We start from the raw sequence: 24,476 nt of genomic DNA on the forward strand, positions 1-24,476 counted from the left end.
CATAACTATGCAGTGTATTCAATAAACAATAAGATTTTTGGAAATGGAATGAACCTGGAGTTTTATTTGGATTCTCGAGCTGGATGTTGACAGGGCATCACTCTCACACAGCTCAATCTATCCCAAAATCATGGAGAGAGAAAAAGAGAGAGTGATATGTACATTGCCTTTTGAGTTCCTGGAGAAAAGGCAGGATATATATCTAAAAATATATATCAATAAAGACAAGGAGAGACATTTTTATTCTTAATGGAATGTATCTCCTGCCACAAAATATTAATCAAAATGTATTGGGAGTCCTTAACATAGTAATTGTTTTTCCTTCTAATTTTTTCTTTTTCAATTAATGTTCAATTTTTCATGTTACATTTAATTTGCAAAACAAAATACTCTGTGCAAATTTTAAGTATGCACTAATCAATAATTTATGTAATGGTACAAAATCAAGTGGAAAGGGAAACAAAGTTAGCAGAAAATTGCTTGGGAGGGTGGGTGATATAATTTATACTAAATCAAACCTAACCATCACTTTATAAGGTAGATGAAATCTATTTACCTTTCTCTCATTCACAGCATGCAAGCAGCAAGGTTCTGTTCATTTCATACATTAATTAGGATTAGCAAAAATACCTTATCTCTAATTCTAATTTTATCAACCCCTTCTCCCTCAAAGCTGTCAGGAGTTTAAAAGAATTACCCTTGCTTTGGAGAAAACAGTACATCTGAAAGATACAAGCCTGATAGAGTGCATCGCCCAGTTCTAATCCAATATGTGGGTAAAATCCATCTGAACAATGATACAATATTAGGGACTCATTTAGCCAATCTATCCCAGTTCAATTTTCTTTTATATTTCTATAAGCTAAACCCCAGAATATATAAGTCTTCATCATATTTGTTTTCTTTTCATAAGCTTAGACATATTATACATATTTTTGTATGTAACTGGAAAATCTTGTCTTTCCTTCACTCTGTTATTCAGATGATAATTCAGAACCACCGATTTAGTATTAAAATGGGTAACACAAATGACAGGCTTATTGGAATTCATAATTTTAGGAATATGAAATATGTGAAAAAGAACTTTATTTGCAGAATTATATTCTCAGAATACAAACAGAAGTATAAACAGAAAGGTTATTTTCTTAATATATTTAAACACTAATCTGAAAAATATTTTCCCCTTTACTATTATATTTAATAGTAAATATTAAATATTATATTTAATTATATATTCTATTTTAATATTAATTGTAATAATTCAATTTTTAATGCCCAGGGTTATAATTTATTTTATTCTGTTATTTATGGGATTGTAAGCCACCCAGAGTTGCTTGGTAGTAAAATGGGTAGCAGATTTACTAAGAAAAAATACAAGTTTACAAGAATTGAAACTTTTTTACTTACCTATCCAATTTGCTCCCCAAAGATTTCCGTATTTTTAGTTCTTCTGAATACAGTCCTTTGTATATTTCCAATTCTGTATGTGTAGATTCTTGCTGGTTGTTTTTAAGTTTGGCCAACTCTAATTCTTTAATTTTATTTTCCAATTGATTTCTCAAAGAAGCATTATTAGTAGCTCTTATCTGTTCCAAAGTTTCTTGAGAAGCAGCCTGTGTCTAAGACACAAAATGTATTAATTTAGAAGAAGTCCTTTCTGTACACTTAATTAAATCATTAATATATTGTCTGAGTATAGCAACCTGATGTAATGAAAATATTAAGCAATTTTGTCAACAATATAACTTAGTTAATATTTGTCAATTATTTAAAAGAACCAGTCTGGTCTAATGATTAATTCACCAAACTAGAAACCAGGAGACTGTGAATTATAGCCCTGCCTTAGGTATGTCAAAGCCAGCTAGGTGAGTTTGGGCCAGTGATTTGTGGTTGTGAGGAAAATAGGAGGAAAAAGGAATAGCAGATATGTTGTCTGTCTTGAATTATTTATAACAATAATAAAGACAGGAAATAAGTAAGTAACCTGCAAAAAGAAATTGACTTCTTCCAATTTTTGTCTTATGTCTTTTCTAGCTCGTTCTTCGATCTCTCTCTTGTATTGTTCCACTTGGCTGAGATCTATTAAGTTACCCTGTACTTGGCGTTTGAGGTTAGCTACTTCTTCTTCTAGTTGCAATTTGCATTTTGCTAATTTTGCATGATTATTTTGGAGTGTCTTCATAGATGCTAATTGTTCACGCAGTTCACAATTGGTAGATTCCAGCTGGGTACATCTTGTTGACTCAACCTCCAAATGGCGAGAAAGTTCATCAACCTGAACAAGCAAGTAACATTTAAAGAAAAAGACTACCAACTTTTCAAAATAAAGAAAAAGACTACAAACTTTTCAAAATAAAATAGTTATGTATCTGCTCATAGACATGAAGAATCATATTTGGTGGTGGATATAGAGAGGTAAAGGGACGTGGTGGCTCAGTGGGTTAGGACGCTGAGCTTGTTGATCAGAAGGTCGGCAGTTTGGCGGGTCGAATCCCGAGTGCCGCGTAACAGAGTGAGCGCCTGTTACTCGTCCCAGCTTCTGCCAACCTAGCAGTTCGAAAGCACGTAAAAATGCAAGTAGAAAAATAGGGACCACCACGGTGGGAAGGTAACAGCGTTCTGTGCGCCTTTGGCGTCTAGTCATGCCGGCCACATGACCATGGAGACGTCCTCGGACAAGCGCTGGCTCTTCGGCTTTGAAACGGAGATGAGCACCGGCCCCTAGAGTTGGAAACGACTAGCACGCATGTGCGGGGGAACCTTTACCTTTACCTTTACCTATAGAGAGGTAAGAGCTAAGTGGACCAAAAACATTTCAACTAACTATTTATTAAATTCACATGCCTCTCCACCTCATCAACAAAGTTACTCAAACAGCATATACATTTAATAAGTAAATAATAAAGTTTTAGTTAACATATTCTATGTTCAGATGATTAAAACAATCCAAAAAAATTCCAAATGGAATACCAAATACTAACACAAAAGTATAGAGACATGTATAAACAGTTGCCAGGGGTCAACACTGATTCGAAGGCACAAAATAAATAGATAAATAAATACTTCTATCTCAGGTAGAATAAATTTAAACATTATATAAAGCAGTCAACAGGGCACCAAATGAAAGTCTAAAAAAGGCAGCCCAAATTACCACTACCCACTTAAATGAAAGATTTGTTCTATTATAGAGGGCCAAGAAGAAAGGGACCCAGTTGTTCAAAAGCCTTGAGATTTCCATAGAAAGAGACTGCCCCCAGGTCCAAGCCTAAGCAGCATCTCACATAAGAAGCAATTTAAAGAGGAAAGTCAAATAACCCATTTCCCACTGTACTGTTTTATTTATAAATGATGACCAATACTCTTGGCTTGGAGCTTATCATTCATTAGTAAAAGGACTATGTAAGTATTATCATGTAACCGTGAAATTTAAATGAATTAAAGTAATAACTGGTACATACCCTTTTTCTTAGTTTTCCAACTTCATTATCAATTTCTGAATATTTATTCTTTATTTCTCCATGTAAGCTGATTTGAGATGAACTTTCTCCACTCTCATAGCCTTTTAACTTCTTTTTGGTTATTTTTAGAAGTTTTTTCATACTGTAAAGAAAAATAAATTTTACTGCAATTGCTTAAAGTATTCTATAGATGCTATTTTGCTGCACAAAGAAAGAATTCTACTAGGCTGAAAGAGTACAAAGAATGTGAAAAATAAAGATTTTTTATTTCTCAAACCTTGTTCATTATTCTACAAATAGCCATTTTAAAATGACCAAAACTTCAATTTAACATTGTTTTCCGATTTTGTACATTAATAATTCACATAGTCTGCACTGCTAAAGCAAACAACATTCTCTTCATGTTTCTACTCAACAAGTAGTCCTCAACGGCACTACATCCACATGGAGAGTAGTAAGCAGTGTGATACCACAAGGTTCCGTCTTAGGCCCAGTACTCTTCAATATCTTCATCAATGACTTAGATGAGGGAATTGAAGGGGAACTCATCAAATTTGCAGATGACACCAAACTGGCAGGAATAGCCAACACCCCAGGAGACAAACTCAGGATCCAAAATGATCTTGACAAACTTGAACAATGGGCCCTATCCAACAAAATGAGTTTCAATGTGGAGAAAAACAGTTTTACATTTAGGCAGGAATAATCAAAGGTACAAGTACAGATTGGGCAACACCTGGCTTAAAAACAGTAACTGTGAGAGGGACCTTGGAGTCCTAGTGGACGATCACTTAACCATGAACCAGCAGTGTGCAGCAGCAGCATCCAAAAAATCTGATACAATCCTGGGTTGTATAAACAGAGGCATAGAATCAAGATCACACGAGGTATTAGTACCACTTTATAAGATCCTGGTAAGACCACACCTGGAATACTGTAGCCCATTTTGGTCACCCTATCACAAAAAAGATGAGAGTTTGGAAAAAGTTCAGAGAAGAGCAGCTAAAATGATCAAAGGCCTGGAAACTAAAACATACAAAGAACAACTATGGGACTTGGGTTTGGCTAGTCTAAAGAAAAGAAGAAATAGGGGAGACATGATAGCAATATTCTAGTATTTGAGAGGCTGCCACAAAGAAGAGAAGTCACATTATTCACTAAAGCACCAGAGGGCAGGACAGGAAACAATGGTTGGAAACTGAACAAAGAGAGAAGCAACCTGGAATTAAGGAGAAACTCTCTGACAGTGAGGTCAATTAACTAGTGGCATTGCTTGCCCCCAGAAATCATGAGTGCTCCATCACTGGAGATTTTTAAAAAGAGGCTAGACAGTCACTTGTCTGAGATGGTATAGGTCACAGGTCTGCAACCCGCGGCTCCGGAGCCGCATGCGGCTCTTTCAGCCGTCTCCTGCAGCTCCTAGTCCTCTGCCATGTGCAGTCCAAAAAAAAAAAGTGAGACTAAAAAGGTTCAACCAATCAATTCAAATATGCAGGGTAGGTGCATATCTTGCCTTGGCTCCACTCTTCAAACCTTGTTCTGCGCATGCGCACATGTACATGCATGTGCACACATTTTTTGCAGCTCCCAGTTTTTCCTTTTGTGAGGGAACCGGTTCCAAGTGGCTCTTTCACTGTTTCAGGTTGCTGACCCCTGGTATAGGTTCTCCTGCTTGAGCAAGGGGCTGGACTAGAAGACCTCCAAGGTCCCTTCCAGATTCTATTCTATTCTATTCTATTCTATTCTATTCTATTCTATTCTATTCTATTCTATTCTATTCTATTCTATTCTATTCTATTCTATTCTATTCTATTCTATTAAGTTACTGTATATTCTTTTATCTGTTTTGCAGCAAAACTGTTGTTACTGCCATTGTAGTTAATTCCTTTGGGTATTGTAATTCTATTAATGTATAATTCAATATATATTCTTTTTTTAACTATGCATTTGTTGCTCCTTGTTTAACAACTAGTTGAAGTTACAAAGAAGCTCCAACAAGTTACTTATCACCAGTGCTTTTTTTCTAAAAAAAAAAAAAAAGGTGACGGAACTCAGAGGTGCTGTCACTGGGAGCGATGCTGGTGTCTTGCTATGGTGTCGCCGCCTGTCCTTTGCATCCCTGCCCCTGTGGCTTGGAGCCACATGCCGCGGGGATTCTCCTTCCCACAGCCACCGTGGGGATTCCCCTCCCTGCAGTTGCCATGCCGCAGCCCGTGCTAAGCCCCCACTTGGAGCTGCTCCGAACCCTGACCCAGAGCTGTGTTCCTTGTGGCAGTGGTCTCCGGCACCAAACAGCCTCTTTCCAACCACATCCAGAAAAATTTGTAATAAACATTGGAATTCTCAAGGCCATGTTTGGTATTTCCTAGCAATCTGTTACTGGAAGGAAAAAGCAATCCCTGCTGTGTTACTGATCCCAGAGAAGTATTTGCATGTATGCAGGTATCCTTAGGGTGCCATAGTTATGGATGTGAAATATTGGTTGCAAAGTTGGCATTTCTGGATGTAATACAGATATTTTGGACTTATTTTTGTTTCTTTGCATGTTTGATATTTTTAAAAAGGCATATGCTACTGACTACACTTATGCACATATGTAACATCTTTTGCTAGGATACATGACCACTGCTTGTCCAGAATGTGAAAAGTGAAAGATTGTGACTAAACAAAATTTTAATGTACAGATAATACCACCAAAATTATTTTGTTAAATGTTGTTATTGATGTTAAGCTCAACATGGTAAACATCATATATTGTTATGTATATACTAGGTTAATTATTTAAAGACTGAAGTGCAACATAACTAGATTCTAAATAATCTATTTTTCAAAACACACAACAGTCCAAACAGTAAAAGTAAAGTCCAAATTAAGAATATTTCATTCTTAAGAATTGTTTAATTTAAAGTGGTTTCGTTGTAATAGATGGGTTATAGATTCAAAATAGTTTTCAAGAGTGTACAAAAGAATATTTTTTCTAGCATCAGCTAAATTAGACATATTACGGTACATTGAGAAAAATGTTTCTCATTTCTTTCCTGTTACCTTTATTGATTTCATTGCAGAGATGTTAACATAGGAAATAGATTATTTTGTTATCTAATTTTACCTTCCAAAAGACAGAAGCAGATGAAAAATGTGAGATTCTTTCCTGTTGGCTTTTTTGAATTAGCTGTTTTAGATTCTAAAAGTTTAGTTCCTAAAGAAGTAACCTTGTAAATAATTTTAATGTCCTCCTCTAGTGCAGGGTAGGCAACCTTGGCTCTTTTATGACTCAAGGACTTCAACTCCCAGAATTCCTGAGCCAGCATGGCTCAGCTTGGAAACCTCTTTCCCCTCAGCGTGGCTGGCTCTGGGAGTAGAAGTCCACGAGTCATAAAAAAGGGCCAAGATTGCCTACTCCTAAAGCCAATAGAGGGAGCTTCCCCCCCAAAAAAGGTGCCAGAACGTCGTTCTGAACGTTCTATGAGAAAAAAAGCCCTGCTTATGACCCCTCCTCAATGTTATGATTGGCACACCCTGTTGCAATCACGTGATTGCATTTTGGTTATTTGACAACCTGCTCAACCTGCTATTACAGTAAATGAGGACTATGGGTAGTTCTTGACTTATGACCACAATTGGGACCAGAATTGGCATTAAGTGAGTTGTGTCCAGTTTTACAACTGTTTTGCTATGATCTTTAAACAAATTCACTGATTTAATTTGCTTTTCAGAAGTCCCCTGGGAAAGTCATAAATGGTGATCACATGACCCATGGACTCTGCAACTACTGTAAATGCATGTTGGTTGCCAAGCACCCAAGTTGATCATATAAGCATAGGAACATTGCCAAAGTTGAAAATGCCAAGAACTACTAGTAAGTCACTGCTTTCAGGTCTCTCGTAACCTTGAACAGTTGTTAAACAAATGGTTATAACATGAAGACTTCCTGTTCTGTATTATAAATCAAGAGATAGTGCATAACATGCAGAAAAAACAGGTCACGGAAACAGGGATATTAGCTGTTATATGTAAGATTTTGTCATTATAGCAATGTTAAATATATTCAAAATAAAATTCTATAAACAGAAAGCAGCTAATGTCTTCACAACAATAAAAGTTACCCATGATATTCTTTTTGTAATTCACTGTTCCTTTTCATTTCTTGATCCAGTCGTAGTTCCACTGATCGTTTCAATTCTAGTGCTTTCTTTACTCTTTTCTTTTCATTCTCAAACTGTAACATTTCAAACAGCATACATTATAATGCACAGATAAATCTGTGATGGTATTCCACCTTCACTTTGAGCTTTGTGAAAAAACTGATTATATTGAAATATATTTTATTTCCTCACATTCATATTTATTTCCTTAATTTTCAAAATTACAGCTTTATTAAGACCCTGCTGCTCTGCCCAGATTTTAAATGAGCTTTTCATTTTAATTTAATTTAATTTAATAGCTTTTCAATTAAACGTTTTGAACTGTTGAAGGAAAAGTCTTCATCATGGTTCAGTCCAAGCCAGGAATAAACAACATGGTGACTGCTTTAGAAGAAGGTTGCAGTTTATTGAAGAGGAGAGCCAGATAGAAAGATGGCTCTGGAAGAAAAGAGAGCGAGCACATGTAGGGAGTGGGTTTTTATACCCTCTGGGCTCTTGAGGTTGTTTCCTGTTCCTGTTTGAGGCTTTGTATTTCCTGTGTCATGTATTTTGACCTGTGTCCCTTTGGCATCTTCTTTATCTTCTAGCTGGGGGCCTCCAACCTTCCTGAATGGATTGCAGTATTTACAGTTCTTCTTCCCACATATTCTGAGCACCTTGTGCAGTTACTGAAAGCATATTTTCCTTCTGGACCTGAGGAGAAATTGAATTCCTTCTGAATAAGAATCACTACAAAGGAGCCCTTGAAATAGCCAGGACACCTTTATGTAAAGATAGAATTTAATTCAGATAACAAAGATCAGATTTCTGTGTGGAAATGGCGAATTGAAGACAGTTCCAATGATCATGGTAAATGGAGAGCCAATAAGGATACTTGCTCTGTAATTCTTCTCTAGACAAGCAGAAAATTTGAGATTATCCACAAGCGCTTCAGACAGATGGATTTACAGCTCTGGGAGACAAGGTTATAGCCGTCTTGCTGAAATCACAATCAGACCCTTTAAAAGGAGACTGGGTTGGTATACTTTCTTTCCTAAATTTTATATTTCTAATATAAGAACAGGATTCACACCCGTAGAAGTTTAGTCTATGTTTGAAATCTATTTCAAATGCTATTATTCATATTTCCTTTAAATCTTTATTGCTAATTTGACATATCAATGTATAAATGATTTTTTTGAAATTTTTTTATTAGTTTTTATAGGGTTAAAAAGTGGGGTAATAGGATGGGAGTTTGGGATAGGGTACAGGAAAGGTTGGGGGTGGGGTTCGGGGTTTCCCCTAATAACATTCAATATTTGGCAAACAGCATATTGTCTGCGTAAATATATATATAAATAAAAGTAGTAAAGCTAATAACAACAATGGTAGTTATAGTAGATTACCATAAACAATACTAAGTTTTCAATGTATAGTATTTTTCTTACTCAAATAAATTCAAAACTGCATATCGCATTCCTTTCTCACTAACTCACTTATCTAGCCATTGATAGAATTTGTTCCAAGTTCTATAGTAAACTGAAAGTTTTTTCTCTTTAATCTCTAGCCATTGATAGAATTTGTTCCAAGTTCTATAGTAAATTGAAAGTTCTTTCTCTTTAATCTCTAAATCTCTATCCATTTCTGCACAATCCAATATTTTCTTGATTAATACTTCTTCAGTTGGTAACTTTTCATTTTTCCAATATTCAGCATACATAATTCTCGCTGCTGTCAATACATGTAACATTAAGTATCCACTCTCCTTGTCATAGTTGGGGCCTATCATTCCTAACAGAAACACTTCTGGTTTAAATTCTATTTTTTTAATCATCTTCTCCAACCATAGATGTATCTTAAGCCAAAACCTTTTTGCTTTAGGACATGACCACCATACATGATAATAAGTACCTGGTCTTTGATTACATTTCCATCACACATTTGAAGTATTTTTAAACATTTTGGCTAGTCTCACTGGTGTCATGTGCCATCTATAAAACATTTTATACAAATTTTCTTTATATGGTACAGCTTTGGTTAATCTAATATTTCTGTCCCATAACTTTTCCCATTCTTCAAGCTCTATGGTATGTCCAACATTTTTTGCCCATATTATCATTGTTTCTTTAATTTGTTCATCCTCCACCTTAAGTTAAGCAGTAATCTATAAAGTTTTTTAATCAGCTTTTCATCTGTTTTTAGCAATGTAAGATCAAGTTCTGTCTGTTCTTTATAGAGCCCCGTCGTTTTCACATCTTTTTCATATCTTGATTGGATTTGTAGGTATGGCCACCATGATAGGTCAATACCTTGTTGTTGTAAGTCTTGTCTAGATTTCAATCTTCCTTCATTGTCCAGTAAGTCTTTATATGTTACAAGTTTATCATAGTTAATTAAGTTTGGGTAAGCAAAGGCTTCCATTGTTGTAAGCCATTCAGGTATCTTAATATAATTTTTTTCTTTTAATTTTTCCCATTCTAAGAGAAGTGAGTTTCTTATAGCATGGTTTTGGAAATATCTATGTGCTTTATTCTTACCATACCACAGAAAGGCATGCCAGCCAATCTGCAGGTCATGCCCCTCTAGGTATAGTATAAATGATTGAGTGTTTTTATTTGAAATAGATTCCTATTCTCAGAAGAGAACAATATTAAGCAGATATAATAATAGGCTCTTAAGAAAATTCATACATTAAGCATGCATGCCTATCCAAAGACATCCACAGAATCAGATTTTCATTAAAATAATAAAAGCAATATCATATCATAAACTCTGCTTCTTTTGTATCCCCACAAGGTCACAACACATACTAAAGTGACAGACCTTGTCTTACAACAGGGTAACACCAAAAGTAATTTGTCATTTTGTCATTTTCACCATCTTTGTGCCTGACTTCAATATTATTTTTTTTAGCAATTCATTTAATGTTCTCACAGACTTTTTAGGTTCTGTTTCAAATTCTAGCATATGTCTAACATTTTAATTCTTGTACTTAGCTTTAGTTCTCGATGAGCATTAATCTTTCTAGTTTTTATATATTTTTATTTTATATATTACTGTTACATTTCTGTAAATATTATCATATATAATTTTATATATATAAAATTATATATGATATATATATATATATATATATATATATATATATATATATATATATATATATATATATATATATATATATATATATATATATATATATAATTTTATAAAATGTGTCCACAAAGCACAGTACAAGGCTGTGTTTGAGTATATTTAATATTAAACCCTGCTTAGAATTAATCTTTATCCAGTACCAACTGCCATTTAAAGTCATTAGAAAGTAATTCACACTTTTTGGCAAATTCACATTTTTGACAAAACTACAAGTCTTAAATGTGGCTGACAAGATCATGGTCTCTTCTGACATAGTATCCCTATTTACATCTATCTCTCCTCACTTAGCATACAAAGTAATGATAAAAAACTAGAAGAATTCAACACAGATCAGCACAACCTAATCAGGACACAAATCATGAAGCTACTCCAGAGTACTGCCAACATACGTACTTCACATTCAAAAGGGAACTAGAAGACTGTACATTTCAAAACTACACACCTAAATACATTTGTCATCATCAAAAGAAATGCAATGAAAGACTTTCATATCCTATTAAACTCCATCTTCCCAGCCATACAATTCACAATGGAGGAAGAAACGGCTGGATATTTACCATTTTTGGATGTGCTTGTCAACAGGCAGAAAAATGGAAGCCTAGAAATCACCGTTTATTGCAAGGCCACAACACTGCACGCCTTCTTAGTAACCATCCACTGTCACCCAAAAAAAGTTGCACAAGAATACTATTTGACAGGGTGAGAACCCACTATAGTACCCAGCAATCTAAGCAACTGGAGAGAAGATATCTATATGAACAATTCAGGCAGAAAGGGTACCCACAACCACCTATTACTAGATGTATGCGCAACATGCAAGGAAATGAAGAAAGAAGGTATAGGACCAACTATATGGCACACCCTGCCATACATCAGAAACATTATGGAAGCAGTAGAATGCAGCTTCCGACATCTGCAAGTGGGCAATCGCACACCACCCAGAGGCTACCATACAAGGGCAAATCATGCATTGCAAAGATTATTTAGAAGTGGTAATACTTCTACTGTAATCTACTGGACCCCTGCATGGATTGCCAATGTGACTATGTAGGACAGATTGGGAGGAAGCACCAGACTGCAAGAACACAAGCAAGTGGTCAGACAAGGAGACCAAACTCATTGGTAGTTTCACATTGCAACAAATAAGGCCATACATTCAATTTCATAGCTACTAAGATTGTTGGCCGTGCAGGTACAAAGATAGCCAGGGAAATGATTGAAGCTTGGGAAATGGGCACCTTGTCAGTCAACAGAAGTGCTGATTTACCAAGAGCTTATCAGGGACTTAGGAGCTGAGGACATGGCAGCACAAGAAAACAATAGCCAATCGCCGGCTATCCACACACCCATCAACCAATAGGAAGGCACCACATAAATATGATGCATCAAATAGCCCAAAGCATACATTCTGGCAGAAAGAAGTTCTCTGAAGATGGGCTCTAGCACAAGTCCGAAGCTCGGAAGACTAAACCTCTGGTCCCAGATTGGATCTTGCAGCAATTCACACTGCTTAAAATTTTTCATTTGGCTATGCTATAGTCTAGTTATGATAAAAAAACAAAGTACTTTCTCAAAGATTTATGATTTTTAGCCTTGTTTTTACAGCTGATAAATGTATATCTAATAGATAAATATACAGCTGATAAATGTATATCTGATAAATGTATATCTAATTATATTCTAATTTTGCAAAATATTCTATTAGTCACAACTAGGTTCAGAACACTAATAACCCTCAAAGTGAATACATTTTGGCAAATTATCAATACTACTACCAAGCCTCCATTCATATTTTTTATTTTTTGGCCATCAAGTAAATAGGGTCAGACCTCGTTAGTGTTTGGAATGGGAGTTCACAGAAAAATCCCTGAATTACAGGTAGTCCTTGATTTATGACTGGTTGTTTAATGACCATTCAGAGTTATGACAGCCTCAGAATGGGTGCTAGTTTGGTGGTTCTAGCAAGAGAGTGCAGCTATCATAATTTTCACCAAAGATCGGTATACTTGTTTTATCTGGGATGGCTGTCCTCTTCTACCAAGCTCAGGAGGGATGCACATGGAGCAGTGAGGGAGGAAGAGGATACTCGACTATCCAGACAGATCAGCCAAATCCACACTAGTGATCAGATATCGCACCCAGATTGCTCTCACATCCAGAATGGGTGTTTATGGCCCAATGATTTGTGATGTCTTTTGCCAGTTTCCATACAGTACAATGAATTCGGACTTCCAACTGCATGACTTGCTTAATGACCCAATGATTTGCTTAATGAATGCCATAAAAATGGTTGTAAAATTGGGTTTGGGCACATGGTAACTTGACTTATGACCATCAAGACTTAAACCCAAAATTCCAATCTAAACTGCATTCATAATTCAAGGACTATCTGTACTGGTAGTCTTTAACTTAGAAAAGTTCATTTAGTGTCCGTTCAAAGTTACAATGGCACTGAAAAAAATGACTCATGACCACTTTTCACACTTATGACCATTGCAGCATCCCCATATTCATGTGTTTTACATTCGGATGCTTGACAACTTACTCACATTTATGATGGTTGGAGTGTCCCAGAGTCACGTGATTCCCTTTTGCAACCTTTGGACAAGCAAAGTCAAGGGAGAAACCAAGTCCACTTAACAACCATGTTACTAATTTAAGAACTGCAGTGATTCATTTAACAAATGTGGGGAGAAAAGTTGTAAAATGGGGCAAAACTTACTTAACAAATTTCTCACTTAGTAACATAAATTTTGGGCTCAATTGTGGTCATAGGTTGAGGACTACCTGTGTAGGCTAGAATACGAAACTGAAAAACATCCTGAAAGAAGGCAATGACAAACTGTATTTTAATGCCGCAAACATTTATATGGACATACCCATAAAATCTCCAAAGCTAATAACAATTTAAAAGAGAATTTACATCTCAATATTCCTAGGCTAATAAGTCTTAGTGAATACAAAATAAAACAATTAAGAAACTGTTTCACATGTCACTATTTTTCCACTTTAAGACTTGCTTTCAAAAGTAAAAAATGAAATGAAAAATAAAATTTAAAAGTTGGCAAGAATGTTTAAGTCCTAAAAAGATTTTTAAAAGGTCCAAATAGTAAAGCGAGTCCTAGAAGAATATTTAATTAATAATCACAATTAAAACAATAATAATAAAATAACTGTCAACTCTACAATGAGTGTAGCTGCAGCCATTTTTCCCTCTCATTCTAGGTTGCCACATAGAACGGAGGGAGGGGAGTTGCCCAGGTGCTTTGTTAGTCAAAATAATCTTTTGTCCTGTGGGAACCAAGGTCATCTATTGCTCCCGCGACTAGGAATTGGGTGTTGCATAAAAAAGCCTGCCAGATGAAAACATTGGAGAACGTAGTTGCTTGCATAGTTTTGTGAGTGGGAGATTATACTAATTGGGTAATTGTTACTTGTGTATTCAGACTTGGTTTCACTTTTGACCGTGCCAATATCTGTAACTAATAAACATGTTCTTTGAGGAATTTTCAAGCCTCGGAGTTCTGCTTTGTTTGACTCTTGTCTGTCAGAACCATAAAGACTCGGTGAAGATTTGAAGATTGAGGAAAAGAATGGAGCCATTGCTGGCTGCAAGGGAACTCCAGCTGACGGAGCGCAAGCAGCCACTCCAGCTGAAGAGGTGTCACTGACAGGGGCTCAGCCAAAGTCCAGGTTGATCCAACCTGGAAAGCTGGTACTGGAGGGGGAACTACAATCCTGGTGGACATCAAGCCAAGGCTGCCTCTCAGTGCAGGAGCACTCCTGTAGCTGCTGAAGAGGAACTCCTGTTGCTGCCGTCCCAGGGGTTTTCATCCGCGGCATAAGGCAGGGGTCGACAACCTGAATGGGTCAAAGAGCCACTCAGAACCGGTTCTTTCACAAAAGCAAAAAAATGGGAGCCATAAAAACCACGCACGCACTCGCGCATGTGCAGAACAGGGGACTGAATTGAAGAATGAAAGAAGCAAAGATTGGGAACCACCGCGCTTGCTCTCTTTGGCGACAGGAGCTGTGGTGTGTCTGGGCAGCACCGCCTGCCTGCTGGGCAGTAACAACAGGAAGGTGGCAGCGGCGGCGATAGTTGGGGTGGCCTAGTGCCCTCGTCGACAAATGCTGCAGGTGCTCCAGGCCTGGTGTGGGAGCATCCGCGCTTGCCGTATTTGGCAGCTGCGCCAGCAGAAGCAGCAGTGTGTCTGGGCAGCACTGCTGAGCGGATGATTAAGGAAAGCGAGGGCTTGCCATCTTTAGCGGCTGTGGCAGCAGGATCAGCGGTGTGTCCGGGAAGCACCGCCTGGTACTTGGAGGGGTGGGAGCTGCCTGCGCATCACCCACGCCCGCTTGCCGAGTACTGCCTACCGGGCACAGGAAGGGCACTAGGCTGCCCCCACAGCAGCCGCCACCGCCTTCCTGTTGCTGCTCCTGCCACCAAAGCCGCCAAAGATGGCAAGCCCTCGTTTTCCTTAATCATCCTCTCCACTTCCAACTTTTCCAATGAACAGCTCCCCACCACACCCTAAAAACAAGCTCTACGCCTAGGTTCTGGTGCTTCAACGCTTCCGAACTCCCCCCCCCCACTTCACCCTATGCCGGCTACTTTCCATATTAGGAAGGCGAAGCCCACCAGCTCCAGGGATGGCCTTTCCAGGGAAAGCTGCGCACGGTCGAACCGTCAGGCCAGGCATCCCTCCCCACCCCTTCAAGTGGGTGTAAGCTGGGGGAAGCTGATTCAACCTGGGACTTGACGGGAGACTGGACTCGTCACTCTGCCTTCTGGGCTGGGAGGGCAAGGACTCTGAGGAGAGGCTTCAGCCTGCAAAGTTCAGCCAAGGAAAGGCGTGGATGCAAGAGCCCTTCATCCCGGACCGTGCGCCGCAGTTGCCCAGACGGCATCAGCTTACCTATCTCTCGCGCCTCGGCTCCCGGCTCCGCCAGTCCCACACAAACTCCCGGGCCAAGTGGGAACTGCATGGGGAAGCCAGCAACTTTCCCTGCCCCCGCTTCCATCCCTCCCAGCTTGCTTAGCCCATCGTCTGCTGCAGGAGAAGCCAATGGCAGGCGCAGCCTCCCTTGCTGGCAGTGGGCAGGTGCTTCTCACTTCCCTGTCCAGTTTACTTCGTGAGGAGGTGGCAGGTGGGACTGGTAGCGCCGTGCTTGCATGCTATTATGTCTGACTGCCAAGAGATCACAGAATATGGGAACCCCCCCAGCGGGGAGCCACCGTACTTGCCATCTTTGGCGGCTGTGGCGGCAGGAGCAGCGGTATGTCTGGGCAAAGTAAACAAAATTCTGGTGGCATGCTGGAGCTTGCCCAGCCTCGGCTGTTGGGCCACGGTCCGCTCATTGGGCAGCCTGGCTTCCTGACGGCACATCCTGCAGGGGTGGCGGCGGTCCGGCATTGTTTACCTCCCTCCTGTGTGTGTGTGTCGGACCTGCGGGGAACGGCTAGTAGAGGTGGCGGCAGTTCGGAGTGAGAGACAGAGAGTGGGAAGGGGGAAAAGAAGGAGGAGGTCTGGCAGCACCTGAGACTCCATATGCTGCTCAGAAACACCATCACCACACCTGCACGCCCCATCTGACCGACCCACTAACCTTTCCAGTCTCTTCCTCTGCTGCCGCCATGTGTAGTCTGAAGAATAAGAGATTTGTGGGCAGTCCCACAAACCAAAGAACTTCAACCAATCAATTCAAACTTCACAAGTTTTTTCCCCCCTGAGAAGTTTGAATTGATTGGTTGAACGTTTTTCGACCCACTTTTTTTTGGACTGCACATGGTGGAGCATGTGGCTCCGGAGCCGTGGGTTGCTGAACCCTGCCATAAGGGAAAGGGATCGATCGGAGGGGACGACTCTGGAGACTGGAAGTTCCAGTCTGCAGTCCACAGCCTCTCGCTCAAGCAGCTGAAGGAGAAGTTAGGCAGGTTGCAGGTAAAAGAGATGGGTCCCGTCGCCAGGATGTGTGTGCTGTGGGGGGGGGAATGCCAAGGGCTACCCATATCTTCCCCCCCTCACATGTTCCCCAGCCAGCTGTGCTGTCAAGCCCTGTATTCCAGCCAAGCCCACTGCCGCAACCTCAGGCTGCCAGTCCAGGAGCCTGGCAAAGGGAAATGCAGAGTGGTTCGTCCCCAAGACCAAAATGCAGAGTGGTTCGTCCCCAAGACCAACAAGCAGCCCAGCAGCAGGTGCAGGCAGCCCTGACGAGGTTTGAGCCGCCTCCCATCAAGCCCACCTTTGATGGGGACCCCAAGAATCTAACCTTCCTAAATCAGGTCTGGACTCATCTAGATCGCTATGCTTATGCCTACCAGGATGATGCCATGATAGTGAATGCTGTGGTGGCCAATTTAGAGGGGGAAGCAGCCGACTGGGTAACCATGATGAAAGGCCTCCTGAACTGCAGGATGCTAACCTATACATGGAGCAACTGAAAGGCCATTTTGAAGATGAACCTCAAACCCTGCTGGCTGAGAAGGAGATCCATTGTCTGAAGCAAAAAGGCTGCTCCGCTAAGGAACAAGTTCGTGAATTCAGAAGAGTTGCTGGTTGGCTGGGGCAGTGGCCGGAATGATTGTTGATCAATTACTTCAATCAGGGGCTAGACCACAACTTACTCCAAGCCTGCATCTATTGGGGCTTTCCCAACCAATTGCGTGAGTGGTACAGCATGGCGGTTATGCTCGACATCGAATTGGAACGCCCCAGAAAGCCAGGCACAGCCGAACCCAAGCCGCCGTGCATCCAGGAAAAACATCTCTTTGGCTGATGTTCCTAAGCCCCTACGACCAACAGTGTCCCCCAAGCGCAAGCCAGGGCTTCTATCAAGTGCTACCAATGCGGTCAAATGCGTCACTGTCCTGTGAAGTGCGTGGCTCCCAAAACCCAACCCAGAAGCACGTTAAGACCCAGTCGTCGAGACCTCCCCCCCAATCGAGCTCGAGGCGAAAGCCTGGTCTGAGCCACAGCAGATGCCGGCACCCTACAACAGGGATGAGGAAGATGAGGAGGATCTGATAGTAAATCAGCCCATCCCACCTTTTGCCTCCCCAAGATAGTAGTACCCAAAACCGGGACCCAAATGGACTTAAACGTTTTAATAGACTCAAGTTGCACTAGGTGCCTAATTAATTTGCCCACAGTGCTCAAGTTGGGAATTCAGGCAAGGCTGTTACCCCTAGCCATGAGATTTAAACAAGCTGACAGATCCTTTATTGGTGGTGCACCTGCCACGCACCTGACAGAACCAGTGCGACTGGAAATGGGTCAGCACTGGGAAATCATCCATTTTGGCGTGGTCCCAAAAATGACTGAGACTGTGATTTTGGGTCTGGCCTGGCTCAACAAATGGCACCCAAACATCTGGTGGGAGAACCGAGTGAGGAATTTAAGATTGGGAATAGTCCCTTTCCCACCTGCCACCACCAATGATACAAAGGACTATACCATAAATGAGGATCAGGAAAAGCACCCTGAGACACTAAAGGCTGTTGTAGAAAAGCTGCCAGGAATCCAGTTTGTCCCAACTGAATACCGTCATTTAGCTGAGGCATTTAGTGAGAGTGTGTGACGTCCTTCCCCTCCACCGGGCTACGAACTGTGCCACTGAAATCTTACCCTGGGCCAAGCTCTCGAAGCCAAAAATGTATTCAATGACGCCCAGAGAGATGAAGGAGTCAAGAGAGTACATTGATAGGAACCTGGCTCAGGGTTTTATCCAATCAGGAAAATCATGTGTAGCAGCCCCTGTATTGTTCAAAGAAAAGATGGGTCGTTGAGATTATGTTTGGATTTTAAAAGATTAAACACTGTCAGCATAGAGAAAATGTACCCCCTTCCCTTAATGAAGGACATGTTGGCCCACCTAGCAAAAGGGAAAGTTTTTACAAAGTTGGATTTAAGAGAGGCTTATTACCGTGTCCAGATTAAGGAGGGGGACTAATGGAAAACCACCTTCAATTGCCCCCTGGGAAGCTCCCAATTTAAAGTGATGCCTTTTGGACTACAAGGAGTCCCTACAGTATTTATGCAGTTAATCAACCAGGTGCACCATGATCACTTGTATAAGGGGGTTTTAGTTTATCTTGATGACATTCTCATTTATACTGAGACTATGGAAAAGCACATTAAATTGGTCCGCAAAGTGCTGAGGAAACTACTGTAGTGAAGGTTAAACTATACACAAAGCTATCTAAATGTGAGTTTCACCAGACACATCTTGACTATTTAGGGTACCAAATTTCAAATTAGGGAATAGAAATGGATCCCGCAAAAGTGAAAGCTGTATTGGAATGGCAACCCCCTCGCACCCATAAACAACTTTAAAGCTTTCAGGGGGTTGCTAACTTTTACCGCCAATTTATCCCCTCTTTCACAAATATAGCCATGCCAATAACCAACACTGAAAAAGGGGGGGAGAACCCCAACTTGTCAGCCATTGCCATGGTCCCTAGAATGTCAAGCTGCATTCAAGAAGCTGAACATGTTCTCAAGCACCCTGACCCTTGCATTCAAGCCGATGCAAGTGATGTGGCTGTCCTCTTACAAAAAAATCACCGGGGGAAATTACAACCCTGTGCTTACACTTTCTGAAAGCTGACTGACACAGAGATGTGCCGTTTGGGAGGAGGAGGCTTTTGCAGTGCGATGGGCATTACTAACGTGGCGCCACTTCTTCAAAGGGGAGATACCTTTTGAAGTGTGGACTGATCACAAAAATCTGGAAGCTCTGAACCCACACACCCCGCGTAAATTATCCCCGAAACAAGTTCAGTAGGCTCAATACTTGAAACATTTCAATTTCATCTTAAAGTATCTTCCAGGGGATAAGAATTTTTTTGGCTAACGCTTTGTCTAGGATGCCTCAGTTCAAATGTCACCATGAGAAAATCATTAATTCTATCATTTCTCTACAGCTTGGGTGTCAAACTCGCCACGTCACATCATGTTATGCAGTGTATCGTGACTTTTTTCGTATTGCTGGAGCTGGGGTGGGCACGGCCTCCATATGATGCAATGGCCTGTGGGCCGGCAGTTTGACACCTCTGCTCTACTACAATCTGCCTCTGAGATAACCACTAGAGCTCAATTGCGAAACCAATCCATCGGTCCTGATGACTGCTTACTGAAAAGACTTAAAGAGCAATTAGAGACTGACACCTGATTCAAGGACAATAAATCTCTATTAACCCTTCGGGGAGGGCTAGCCTGAAAGGGTTTGAAGCTATACCTCTGAAGTGTCCTCAGGATCGAAGACCTTCAGTGCAGTCATGATGCAAAGCAGGCTGGTCGCTTTGGGTTGCTGAAAACATTACATTTGGTACAAAGACAGTTTTGGTGGCCAGGCATGAAAAAAGACATTGAGAGTGATGTGAAAATCTGCACCACCTGCGCTGCTAGGAAAAGACGTCCTGGAAGGTCTCCAGGGCTCCTGCAACAAGTAGCGGACCCTTACCAGCCTTGTGAAGAAATAGCTATGGATTTTTTAGTGGACCTGAGAGCAAGGTAAATACCGTCATATGGACTGTGATTGATCTATTTTCCAAACAAGCTCATTTCACTGCTTGTCCAGGGCTCCCCTCTGCTCAGAAACTGACCAAGGTATTTTTGAAGCACATCTATTGTCTCCACAGAGCTCCTAAGCGGATTATTTCAGACAGAGGGGTTCAATTCACTGCGAAGTTCTGGAGGGAATTTGTTAAGCTTACTGGGTCTACTCAGGGGCTCTCATCAGCTTTTCATCTGAGTACTAATGGGGCAGTTGAACGTGTGAACTCAATGGTGGAGCAGTACCCCAGATGCTATGTTAATTACCAGCAGACTAATTGGGCCAATCTTCTGCCTTTCACTGAAGTAGCTTATAATAAATAATACTGTACACAGTAGCACTGGTCTTACACCATTTAAGATAGTTACTGGGAGGGATTTTGTGCCTATGCCTGAGTATCACCAGGCGCCACCTGCCTCTCAAATTTTGGATCAATGGGTGACCTTCTTCCAAAGTGTTTGGGCGAATGTAAAAAAAGCCTTAAACCAAGCAGCTAAGGTTTACAAGGAGCAGGCTGATAAGAAACTCTCCCCTCAAAAGAGCATTTTATATTGGGGAAAAGGTTTATCTTTCAACTAAGTATTTGAGATTGAGGTTACCCAGCAAAAAATTGGGGCCAAAATTTCTGGATCCTTTTCCTATTATCAAAATCATAAATCCTGTTAGTGTGGAGTTAAAGCTTCCACGGCTTTTGGGCAAAGTCCATCCTGTGTTCCACTGTAGTTTGTTGAAACCTGTGTCTGAATCCTCTTTAAGACCTATTCCAAAGAAGCCGCCGGGTCCAATAGTAGTAGAGGGGGAAACACATTATGAAATAAAACAAATACTTGATTCTAGGTTGTACAAGGGGAAGTTACAATTCCTCGTTCAGTGGAAAGGCTATCCACTGTCAGAAGCTACATGGGTGAAGTATACAGATGTGAAAGAAGAAAGGTTAATAAACAAATTTTACAACAAACATCCTCACAAGCCTCAAGGAAATACCTAATGTGCTTTTTGTTTCCCCTATAGGAGACGCTTTCCAGCCATTTTTATCTTTCATTCTAGGTTGCCACATAGAATGGAGGGAGAGGGGTTGCCCAGGTGCTTCGTTAGTCAAAATAAACTTTTGTCCCGTGGAATCCAAAGTCATCTACTGCTCCCGCAACCAGGGACTGGGTGTTGTATAAAAAAGCCTGCCAGATAAAAACATTGGGCAACATAGTTGCTTGCATAGTTTTGTGGGTGGGACATTATACTTTCTATTGTATTACTTGTGTATTCAGACTTGGTTTCATTTTTGACCATGCTGATACTTTATAACTAATAAACATGTTCTTTGAGGAATTTTCAAACCTCAAAGTTCTGCTTTATTTGTCTCTGTCTGTAGGAAACATGACAATAACACTGATTGACTGTTTTCTTCCATATATAAAAACTATCGCCAAAATTGAACATTTTAACAACAGAATAATCAGAGAAGCCATTGAGATAGAAAAACGCCCCCACAGCATAAACAAACGAGATGATACCTCTCGCCTACCAACCATTTGGAAACCCGCCCTGATTGACAGACGAGTCCCAACCACCAAGAATGATAGACCCAAAGTCATGATAACAGCACATGACATCACCACCACACAACCATTCAAAAAGCAAATCCGAACCCACAATGATAACGAGACACAACCACAAAACAGAAACCTAACTACAGCTGCAACATCAACCACTTTAAACCCCTCCAAACCACACAATAAGCAAACTGACACCCACTATAAAAACATGGCACCACCACAAACACGAAGCCGAACAAAAGCAGCACAACTCACCAGCTCAGGTCTAAGGCTGGCAGCTGAGACCAGCCCATCCACTCAAAACACACCCCCACCCAATCAGAACACACCCACCATTCAAAACACACTCCCACCCAATCAGAACACACTTACTCCCCCACCCAATCAGAGCACACCTCCACCCACAGAACACACCCCGTCAGAAGCCACCAGCCTGATGATGACGGATGGGATTCCGTCGAAACGTCGCCCCTATACCTTTAGTTCTACGTGGGGAAAAACCCGAATAACCGAAGATCCACATACGAACACCCGCGAAAACCTCAGAAAACATATATATATATATATATATATATATATATATATATATATATATATATATATATATATATATATATATATATATATATATATATATATATATATATATATATATATATATATGGAAGAAAACAGTCAATCAGTGTTATTGTCATGTATATATATAAAATCCCATTTAGACTCAGGGCGGCTTACAATCTAAAGCACAAATCAATGTGCTTAGCAATAGCCTTCATTCTATGTATATGCCTGCTTATTAGGGCTTTCGGCCCCCACCAAGCGGCATTATTACAAAGTCAGCTTATTGCCCCCAACAATCTGGGTCCTCATTTTACCTACCTCGGAAGGATGGAAGGCTGAGTCAACCTTGAGCCTGGTGGGACTCGAACCTGCACTAATTGCAGGCAGCTGGTGTTACTTAAGGAGGCATTAGCCCACTACTCCACCAAGGTTCTCTATATATGATTACGTTCAAAATTAATTAGTTCTGAATATGCTAACTAGCTATACCATTCTCTCAGAAATAACTGACAATAACTATATGAACACCTTTGTTCTCCCTTTATTCTGCAATGTCCTTATAGAAAAAGGGCTAGCAAGAGCATTGAAGCGCTCAAGAGTCCAAATATCACTAGCTTTTATTTCCTGAACTCATTCACACATTATGAATTATTGTAAGATCATGTTTCAGTTTATTTTAGTTCCCTGTATTTGTGAATAAAACTGAGTATACTTTATATCCACGAGACACCGAAGCTGCAGCCAGTGGAGTTCTCTTAATCAAACTGCCTAATATCTATGATTCCAGTACCAATCTTTCTTGTGCAATATATAAAGATCAACAGAAGTCAAAGGGAATGATCTACAAGTGAAATGTGTCAAATTTTTGTGAATTATCCTTGTCTTGAAAATACTGTTGCTTGTTTCATTTTTATGAAAATATTCAGAATACCTGGTGGTTTAGTTGCTCCTCTAGACTGATTTTTGCTGCCTCTAAGCTGGTTATCAATTTCTCAAGACGATTATAAACCTAGATTACCACAAAAGAAATCGAGAGTTATTATGCAAGTTACAAATGTCTTCAGTCTTCAAAAATTCTATAAAAATATTTTTTGTTATTTATATTCCTTACTATTGTTACATGAATCCTGAATATTGTCTGCATAGAGGGCACCCAGACCTATAATTCCTGATAATCACTAATGCACTGATTACATACAGAGGTTGAGTAGCCTGGGGGACACCATAACCTTTATGCATCCCACAGTATAAATGCCAGAGAGCTGAATGGTATTCTATTTTCTGGAAGGTATTCTCAATGTAGGAACAGAATCATGGTAAAACTATTTTAAAAGCTAATGCATCAGAAAGTGTTAGATGTCATCTCTTCTGCTCCCACAGTAGAAGATATAAAGCATTTAATAAACTGTTGCAAGCATACCTTACATTTCATCCTTTCTATTTCCTTAAGAGCTTAACGTCCCTGATAATCACAATGAGGTGGTCACTGACCTCGAGCCAGACATCCTAGAATGTGAAGTGAAGTGGGCCTTAGAAAAGCTGAGCAACAACAAAGCTAGTGGAGGTGACAGTATTCCAGCTGAGCTATTCAAAATCTTAAAAGACGATGCAGTAAAAGTGCTACACTCAATTTGCCAGAAAATTTGGAAAACTCAACAGTGGCCACAGGATTGGAAAAGATCAGTTTACATTCCAATTCCAAAGAAAGGCAGTGCCAAAGAATGTTCAAATTATCGCACCATTGTACTCATTTCTCATGCTAGTAAAGTTATGCTTAAAATCCTACAAGCTAGACTCCAGCAGTATGTGGATCGAGAACTACCAGAAGTACAGGCAGGATTTCGAAGAGGCAGAGGAACTAGAGATCAAATTGCTAACATACGCTAGATCATGGAGAAAGCTAGAGAGTTCCATCTACTTCTGCTTCATTGACTATGCTAAAGCCTTTCATTGTGTGGATCATAACAAACTGTGGCAAGTCCTTAAAGAGATGGGCGTACCAGACCATCTTATTTGTCTCTTGAGAAACCTATATGCGGGCCAAGAAGCAACAGTGAGAACTGGAC

The 24,476-nt window shown here is 40.3% G+C and overlaps 1 protein-coding gene across 1 annotated transcript in view; it reads right to left on the reverse strand.

Annotated features, from left to right (window-relative positions):
- Positions 1–24,476, reverse strand: part of LOC310642660 (ankyrin repeat domain-containing protein 26-like) — a gene marked incomplete at its 5' end in the record, with an annotated part of 80,978 nt that overhangs the window by 29,039 nt on the left and 27,463 nt on the right. The window contains 5 exons of the mRNA XM_083366546.1: positions 1,408–1,619; positions 1,985–2,275; positions 3,459–3,600; positions 7,565–7,677; positions 23,342–23,419. Coding sequence (XP_083222672.1) covers positions 1,408–1,619; positions 1,985–2,275; positions 3,459–3,600; positions 7,565–7,677; positions 23,342–23,419 — 836 coding nt within the window. The remainder of the gene's footprint in view (positions 1–1,407; positions 1,620–1,984; positions 2,276–3,458; positions 3,601–7,564; positions 7,678–23,341; positions 23,420–24,476) is intronic.

The sequence above is a fragment of the Vipera ursinii genome, assembly GCF_947247035.1.
Source record: "Vipera ursinii genome assembly, chromosome: 6".
Taxonomy (NCBI): domain Eukaryota; kingdom Metazoa; phylum Chordata; class Lepidosauria; order Squamata; family Viperidae; genus Vipera; species Vipera ursinii.